The 9319-nt window shown below is 53.4% G+C and overlaps 1 protein-coding gene across 3 annotated transcripts in view; it reads left to right on the forward strand.

Moving 5' to 3' along the window:
* Positions 1 to 4527, forward strand: part of MGLL (monoglyceride lipase) — a 109434-nt gene extending 104907 nt beyond the window's left edge. For all 3 annotated transcript variants that reach the window (XM_054216304.1, XM_054216306.1, XM_054216305.1), the window contains one exon: positions 588 to 4527. In XM_054216304.1, the coding sequence (XP_054072279.1) occupies positions 588 to 713 (126 nt within the window). In that variant the 3' untranslated portion in view covers positions 714 to 4527. The remainder of the gene's footprint in view (positions 1 to 587) is intronic.
* Positions 4528 to 9319: the final 4792 nt, after the last annotated feature.

Genomic DNA, 9319 nt, shown 5'->3' on the forward strand with positions numbered 1-9319 from the left:
ACCTAACGCCCCAGCGCGTAAAGGTGCAGAGGGGCCTTTCCAAAGCACGGCACAACAAAAGCCACTTCACATCTGCTCATTTCAAGAGAGCCACAGCTGATTAACCAATTGTTAGCACATGAATGAGCCTGAAAGAGAGACAGGGAGACCAAGGGAAAGCTTTTGTCATCGGAAAAATAACTGGATAGTCAGGGCATAAAAGGAGTAAAATTGCACAAGGCATGATGGGAACATCCCCCATTGTCCTTTAAACTCCAAGGGCACGATAAGTATTTCCTCCTTCTTAGTGGGATAAGCAGCAAGAAATGCATGGGGTTGGAACACGCATTATCTTCCGAAAGGGCAGCAGGGTGCTCGGGTGACGCGCAGATGTCAACCGGCAATGCCAATGCCTTCCTGCTCGCGGAGGGCAGGCGCCACCAGTGGCATCTCTTTGACTTCATAACCTGCCACATCTAGGAAAGAAACCTGACTAGGTGTGGGCAGGACGTGTTGGACCTGTGGGCGTTGGCGAGAGGGGACGTTGGGCTGTTCATGCGGATTAGGTTTTTTTCCCATGCTAATCTCCGCTCTCTCCCTGGTTGCAGGTGTATGAGGAAGCCTATCATGCCCTCCACAAAGAGCTGCCTGAGGTCTCTACCTCTGTCTTCACAGAAATACTAACATGGATTGGCCAGAAGGTCTCAGCAGCTGAGGAAACCAGCCATACTTAAGAGCCATTGGTTTTGCGGCTCTTACTGGGGTTTTCTGGGAATCGATGCTTTTCTTAATAGCAGTCTCTCTGAAAAAGATCTAATGTGGAGGGACTCTTGGGATATTTTATCGTGCACAGCGTCAGGGAGGGTGGGGGGAGAGGCACAGGGTGGGGCGTTACTTGCTGATGTAAATGGCCATTGCCCTAATCTGGGGAAGAATTGATAGCTGCGGGAGCAGCCCTCAAAGCTTTCCAGGTGGGGCAATTTTACTGAAATGCCCCTCACCCACCAGACTTCCCCCATCACTTCCCCTTCTCTGCTTTCGCTGGGGTGACAGGGGTGTATTTATACTGCAATAATTTTTGGTATGTTAAAGAAGTCAGTATCTTCCACTTCATGGTTTTGCTTCCGGGTGCATATAATCCCTTCCCTGACCCCACCATCCAGTACCTTAAAAGCCCTGGTCCTTGAGAGGAGAGCAGTAACGAAGGTGCTGCGTAACAAGGAGAGGCTAAGGATGGAGCTGACAGCTCCCCGAAGGTGAAAGGCTGGTTTTCAAGGTCAGATCCCTTTGGATGCTGCCTTTATCAGCAGGCCAGGCCAGGGGAGAGCATAAAGAGCCTCCCCACCGCCCTGCGCGTCCTCTGCGAGTTTGCACTGGGGGAAAGCGTGTTGAACAGCTCTTTAATTTTCATCATCAGAGCAGGATCCCAGAGGGGAAAGGAAGAATGTGGAATCAAACCCACTTAGCACATTAAAAAAATCCATGCTTTTCCCAATGCCAAACCCCATCTCCTCTGCAAAACTAACTATTCTGTAAATATTCCTAGGGGCTGCTTTTTTTTCCTTCCTTCCTTCCTTCCTTCCTTTTTTTTTTCATTTGGAATTAATCACTTGCGCTACTGAAACTGAAAAGCAAAGTCAAAGTTATAAGAGAATATAGTAATATAATATATGATGTATATAGAGGTGGCTGGGAGCTGGGGAAGAGATTGGAGAAGAGTCTAAAGAAAGGGTTAATTGTTCCTCCTCTTGGCAAGGAATAATGTTGTCCTGCCGGGATCCAGTCCTCTCACCATAACTTTACAGTCATAATCTGTTGTTTTCCTTCATCAGTTGGAAAATGTCCTGAAAATAATGCTAGAGAGAAGTGCAGAGCATCTGGTGGGTGGGGATTAGCAGTGGGTGTCCTCATGGTCCACCGGTTTCGCAGGAGACCCACAGCGTGGACAGAGATCCTGTCCAAGCTCGTCCCAGTCTCCTCCTAACGAGCACAGCCACCTCTGGGGCAGAGCACTGAGCAGAGGGGCTGAGCTCGCCCCGTTAGCCAACGTGGGGAGCTGACGGCAGAGTATAGGGTGCAGTCATCCATCCGACATCTGCCTTGCTGCACTGGGGGCATCCAGGGGCGCTGCTGTACAAGCTGCCACGGAGGAGCTCGTGGACTGGTCCAGTGGTGCAGACAAGCCAAATCCGAGAGCTCCTGGGTGTCTGGTCACAGCAGGGCTAAAGGAAAGACTTAAGACCCGGTTATGGAGCAGAGGCATCGTATCGATACAGCAAAAGCAGCGTAGTGATCACAGCGTAGCTGCGCGGGCCAATTTGTCCAGGGTGATGGCCCTAATTATGAATACGCTTCTTGGCACTGGCCAAAGGGAGGGGTTTAACCTGCCCCTCTCCCACTAATTTTGCAAGAAGCATTCCCTGGAGGTGTTCAAGGCCAGGCTGGATGGGGCTTTGAGCAACCTGGTCAAGTGGGAGGTATCTCCCACGGCAGGGGGGGTGGAACTAGATGATCTTTAAGGTCCCTTCCAACCCAAGCCATTCCATGATTTTATGAAAATGCCCGCAAATGTTGCACTATGAGAGAGTGGGGCATCTCCCCCCATGACAAACCAGCCCCCTTATTGCCTTCCCTGGCAGCGGTGGGACCCATCGCTACATCTTCTGCCGCTGCCCCCAGGGCTGGATCCCGCCTGTGACAGTCGCGGGAGGTCACCCACCTCTCCTCCCCTTGAAGCCACTTCTGGCAAGATTCAGGAAAGGGACCTTTGTGCAATAACAGTCAGAATCAGGGCTTGGTCCTGTTCAGTCCCAGCAGCGCGGATGGATGACGGATGTGTGGGTGCAGGTTACGTCTGTGTAATGGCCATGAGGGCCCACGTCAGGAAGGCTCTTTTGTACAGGTTGATCCAGGCACTTTCATACTTGTGTTTTCTTGCCTCTAAAGAGAGGAACGAGCTGTAGTTCTCCCAGCAACACTACTTTTTGATTCATTATTCCAGTGCAATCAGCTGTTCCCACAGAGCCCTGCTAAACGGCTGGTGACGCTTGCTCTGGGGAGGGGGCGATGCACAGGTCGCCTGCTCTGTATCTTCCAGCAGCCTGGCTTGCTGCAACTTCATTTCCCCGAGCAAGAGCCCTCCTTGTCAGGTGCTGCTGGGGAAAGACAGCAAAAAGAGAAACACTACAGCGGTGACGAACCTCACCTGCTTCTTCAGCTGGAAGGGGAATCAAGTAGGCGTGATCCAGTGGTGACAGACGTTGCGGGGGTAGTGGCAAGATGATGATTTAAGGATGGGTTTTTTGAAAGCACTTTTCCCGAGGAAGTCAGGAGGAGCAAATCAATGCCCACATTCTTTACATCCTTTCCCAAACTGACAAGCACTTTGCGGGGGGGAGGGAAGTGACCCTCCAGCAGGAAGGTCAGAGCCCGTCTGCTCCCTCCAACCCGGCTTCAGGCAGAGGAAGGTCCGTGGTCAGTGCCTTTGATAAAATGTGTCCTTTCACCCAAGAAACATCTGCAGCTCAGCGGAAATAAAAGGAAACCAATTACGTTGATGTGGGGAAGGCTTGTCCCTCTCTCTGGCTAAGCTCAGCAATGGCATGTGGCCTGGGGAAGCTGTGTTTGAAAATCAGGTTAACAAACAAAAAGTTGAAAGAACAACGACAGAAAAGCCAAATAAGCCCCAGGCCCTGGCACAGCAGGGGTTGCTGCCACCCTCAGCCCGTTTTCTGAAGAATTATCTTCTGAGGAATTGAACAGAAAGAAACCTACCCCAAAAAAAGCCCACCGCCAGGCGATGGCTGGGGAGCGGGAGCTGCCCATGCGCAGGCGGGGAGATGGGTGCGGAGAGCCGGAGCAGGACCAGATCCACCCCGGTCAGCCGAGATGCTGATGTGCGCCAGCTGTAGCTCAGCCCGAGCATCCCAGCTCTGGCTGCTGCCGCTGATCCCTTCCCCTGCCTGTAAGCTACTTTATATTGACCCAGTTAGGTTTCACCGTGCCCCAGAGGAGTTCTTCCTTCGCTGACCAGATTAGTAACGAGCAGAGCTGCCGCCAGGGGAAACGTAATTAAACTCTGCTTTCAAGTGGCAGGTACCATTAGCAGGGAGCACAGCCGGCCTTACGAACGTTGCTGCGCGGAGCCGCACCAGAGACCGGTCTGCCTTTGAGAATACGGTGGCTCTCACGACTGAGCAATAGCAATGTGTAACTACTGTATATATCACCACCCGTAGCACTGGGAGACCGTTCCCCACGGCATAACCCATCCCATTTTCTATTTAGCCTGTTCTTTTTATACCACACACCTTAGCACACTGCCGGCACAAACCCATCGAGAACACACTTTTCCAAGTAACGTCTGAGCTTGTCTCTCTTGTTCCGTTGTGCTCCGGTTCAATAAAATACATTTATATATATATACACATATATAAAAACATATATACATACACATGTATTTTCAGTGGGAAAAACCATATGCAAGTTTAGGATTCTTAAAGGAATACAATGTATATTGCAACTAATAATAAAGTTATGTTTTCTGAACAGAGCGTGTTTGAGGGCATCACTGGTGCCTGCCATCCCTCCGGAGGGCGAGAAGGGAAAGGCAGAGAGGTATTAAATCGCCGTTCAGCCTTGCCGGGGGGGAGCTGCAGCCCCCAGGCGCTGCCGAGTGGCCGGCACCTGCTCCCAGCCACTGCCCACCCGGGCGCTGGGGACGGATGCGTCTCACGGAGGCCTGAGGTTCCCTTGTCTGCTTCAAGGTCAGCTTTTCAAAGAGCCCAGAAATCCCGCAAAGAGCCCCAAAACGCCACTATTTGCTGTAGCCCAGAGCAGCGCAGTAAAAAATATAGCGTGGGGCACCGCAGGTGTCACGATGTCTCTGCATCTGACTCTGACCTAGCAGGGCTGGCTGGCTGGGCAACCTCAAGGAAAACTAGCTCTGCTCTCCTCAGAGTCAAAGCTTTCTTTTTTTTTAATTAATTGTAGCTGAGGTGCTAACTTAAAAAAAATAAAATAAAAAAAAAAAAAATTAAAATTTTTTTAAAAATCCCCTGGCCCAGGTACTTTCCCCACCCCAGACGAGACAGCAGTCGGGAGCTGGTGGAGGAGCCCGGCGTACCAGGCAAGCTCAGCCTGCTTCGACACCTGGTTCCCACGCGTTTACAAGCCTGTTAAAGCATTATCTTGGTCCTGAACCATACCCAATTCAAACAGGCAGCACCTGCACCCTGGCCAGGAGCACCAGCCGTTTAAATCCTACCTTTTGCCCCCAGCTGTGACGGCAGAGCGGGCTGGGGAGCGGGGTGTGCTGCTCTCGGCTCCCGGGCAGTGCCCCGCTGCTGTCGGAGCCCCCCGGTCCATCCAAACGTGGGGCTGATGGTGTCGGGGTGTCCCGTGCTGTGGAAATGTCCCTCCTGCCCGGAGAGCGGGGCTGGGGCACAGCCTCCCACCTCCCTCCCCACCTCCCGTCTCCCTCCCTGCACGGAGCTCAGGACAAGCTGCTGCATTTGCGAGGGCTCCCCGGCCCCTCGCTGGCACCCCAAAACGGGTGGCGACCGCCACTGCCATGGCAGGGGACAGAGGGGACGGCGCGTCCACGTGCCCACTCTCCGGCTGGAGTCATTAGCAGCGCCAGACCCGACCCGCAGCCCCGGGCAACTCGTTTCACCCTCCTCGCGCCTCAACTCGCTGAATCGAGAGAACAACATTCTCTTTCCGCGGCCGTGCGCGGGCTGTACGACTGATCGCACCCCGGTCAGGAGCTGCCAGGTCAGAAGCTTCTGCCCGTTGACTTTGGTGCCCGTCGGCACACAGAGTGGCGCCGGGGCTTTTTGCCGAGCCGGCGGGCACACTGTGGCAGTAAGAATCATCAATAGTGACAAGACCTGCTTTAATACCGGCAAGTCCTCAGCTCTTTTACCTGGTATTTTAGTGGCTCGTTAAGCTCCTCACAGATTTGAGGGCTGACAGAGGATGCATGCCGTGGCGCCGTCAGTTTTCCTGGCGTCACCACCCGGTGCCCAGCAAGCTGTCACAGCCATAGGTGGCCTTTCTGGTTTTGGCACATGCTTCTGATCTGATCTGGCAAGTCTGCGAGAAGCCTGAAGCTTTTTTGGCTATTTCTTTCCCCCCAGCCTGCGCTTAGTCTGGTGTTATCCCAGAGCTGGTGGTTTCTCTCGGGGTTGGGGATCAGGTGAGGGTAAAGCAGGAGCCAGAGCAGTGCCACGGGACCATGCCTCCGTCAGACCCCCGGGACCACCCGGGCCAGGCTCAGGCACCAGAGAACGGCCAAACGCTGCAGCTTTGGTGGAGCGGTGGAGAATTTTAATTCCGAAGATCTGCTCAGCATATAAACTATCAGCGCTTCGGTTGCACTTTCTGCTGGCAAACGGTTAAGCGTGGGATTTATAGACCATGGGAGGAGGAGGGAGAAGTGGGGGTGTAACTCACTCCAGAGCTGCTGGTGGGGGCGAGCGGGGACTCGCACCTCTCTGGCTGCTGCCACTGTCCCTGCCCGGCCTCGCAGGGATCTCCATCACAGGGGAAGGGGATGGAGCTGACGGGGCCATGCAGGTGCCACCGCACCATCAGAGACCACCGCTACCACGCACCGTGCCGGCAGCCGGATCCCCTGCCGCCGCTGCTCCTGCTCACTCCAGGCTCTCAAAAATGGGGTTTTTTTGAGTAGTCGTTTGCTCTTCTCCCCTTGTATGAGCACCAGTCCCCTTCGCGCACAGGAACTGGGCAATGCTCTCCCGGTTTTTCAGTCTGGGATACTCTCTTTCTCCATCTGATGGGGAAGCTGCTGATGTGGAGCTACCACTTCCCTTCCTGCTGCTCTCCCAACATCTGCCTTATTAAGCCAAACAGCCACATCCATGAGCAAACAGTGCAGAGCCCCCATCTCCCAACAGGAGCGAGCCAAACAACCGGCCTTCCCGTGGCCACCGCTCCTCAGGAAGGAGGGACACGGGATTAATTTCCCTTCCCTCCGGAGGAAGCTCTTCAGAGTCTGGAAACATTCCAGGAATTCAGATGAAAACAATTCCTAAGAGATCAATTAAGAGTTTGGATGGATCGCATGATACGCGCTGATGTCTAAACGGAGGAAACTTGGCAAAGAAATCTGGTGGCCTGCGGGGGGAGGAGCGGAGGGGAGGGCAAGATGTCCAGCATGGAAAACACTTGTCTTCTAAGAAAACACGCAGAGATGAGCATGGCAGAGGCAAAGCAACAGCAGCTCGGGTGCAAAGGACAAGCAGTGCCTTCCCTGTGTCACTTTAGGAAGGGTCCACCACCAAAGGCAAGCAAGGCCCTGCCAGACCACGGTAACCCCTGCCATGCGCCAGAGCCCCAGGAAAAGCAGGGCTTTCCAGCCTTCCCAAGGTCAGCAGCCCTCGTAGCAGAGTTGTGCCTTCACTTAGATGAAAAGACACGCAACGGCAACACCAACAAAGCTCTCCTGAGGCCAACAGAGTGAACTTGGAGCGGGAGATATCCACATGCCAGAAATAAACAACCCTGGTTCTCTACCCAGAGAAAAAAAAATAATCGGTTTTTCCCTCTCGCCGTCCCACAGGGTCAGCTTCGTGCTGCAGCGACAGCAACGGGCCGCCTGCCCAGGCACAGGGCAGCCCTTGTGTTATCCCTACCAAAAGCCCCGCCGGCGCTGAGCTTCCAGGGCTCACCCCCTGCACTTTTAACACCGAGCCCTCTCTTCCCGTGCCGAGCGTGTGGACATCCCTCCCTGCGGCTGCTCTGCACCAAAACCCAGCCCCGGGGCGCTTGCGTGACTGGCAAGCCCTGGATGCCCAGCAAACGCTGAACTTTGCACGCAAGACGGATCTGCCTTGTTACGGCAGCCGGCACTGCGAGCACTGCAGCCGACAGGGGAAGAGAAGTGCTTCCAGACCTGGAAGACTTTTGTTTAATTGCACGCGTGATTGGAAAAGGTCAGATAAAATCAGGAAACACCACCTCGCCCAGCCCTGGGAAGGGAAGGAGCTGTCACCCCAGAAGCAACATGGCCAGAGCCAGTGCCTTGGATGGCTTTAAAGATGCTGTGCCCAAAAGGCACTCACGCCGGACAAGCAACACAGCAGAAACAGCTTTCTGGACATTTTCTGAAAATGCCTGAAGCATTTTCAGCTTCTCAAGAAGAGCCTTTGGGAAAAAGAAAGAGATTGAACTTGCCACCAACAAACTTGTTTTAAAACTCCTGGATAGAAGTTCAGTTTTCTATCCAGGGAGGAGGGGGGTGGCAGGAGTTCTAGAGAGCAGATTGCTGGCTCCCGTTATGGAAGCAAGCTTAATAAAATTCATAGAAATATTGGTGGTTCTGCTGTGCCGTGCCAAGAATGTGTTAGAATAAAACCTTCTGAGCAGAAGGGAGAGATAGAATGTCATCTTAGCCTTGATATGAAAGATCAGCCTTCATCTCCTAAAGCATATCTCAAGGAGCAGTAACTAACACATTTACTTGCCTCCCCTCCACAGCAGGTCTCTGCGCAGCCTTGCTCGCACGGCGCATCACTGTCGCAGCCTTGTACGAATGGTACTGGGATGACCCTGGCTTGCAAAAAAAGTGATATGATAAAAGAATAAAGAGGGGGGCATTTTTTCCTACTGGTGTCTTATTGACATCCCCGTGCAACACAGACCAGCTCAGTTTCCTCCATGGGAGAGCTACATCAAGGTACTTCGGATTTCTTTGAAAAAGACCAACCCCACCCCACCCCGAGCCCATGAACCGATGCATCTGGCCACACCACAGCACTCCCTTCACCTCCCTCTCTCCTAACACACCCTGCCAAAGCAACGGCCCCGTGTTCCGCCCGACCAGCAAAGGGAGCAGGGCTCGAAGCAGAGACCCTGGCAGAGAGCTGCAGCGAGGAGGGAGCAGATCTCACTTCCCAATCCTGCTCCCTTTCCCCTCGAGCTTGCTCTGACAGCAACAGGAGGAGGCAGAGGATGCTCTCACACTTATTTCTCAGAGCTTATTTTGGGAATCGAGCAGCCAGACCCTCGGGGACCAGAACTAGCTCTTTGCATGGGCACTGATCCTCTTCCAAGGCTTTCTTTAGTCTCCTGAAATGCCCTTCAAACCTTGCCCTGAACTTGCAGGCTTACAAAGTTAACCACAACTAGGAAAAGGGAGAGGCATGTGCATGCTTGCCCCCTTCCCCAGATGCTGATTGCGTGTACCTTGAAGCTTGTGGCTTTAAGGGTCTGCATGGCCACAGCTGCACCCAAGTGTGGCTGCTGTCCCCTAATTAATAGATCTCCTCTCTGCAGCTCTTGCCTGGGTAATTGCCAATCACCCACCTCCCATTTC

The sequence above is a fragment of the Rissa tridactyla genome, chromosome 10 (genome assembly GCF_028500815.1).
Source record: "Rissa tridactyla isolate bRisTri1 chromosome 10, bRisTri1.patW.cur.20221130, whole genome shotgun sequence".
NCBI lineage: Eukaryota > Metazoa > Chordata > Aves > Charadriiformes > Laridae > Rissa > Rissa tridactyla.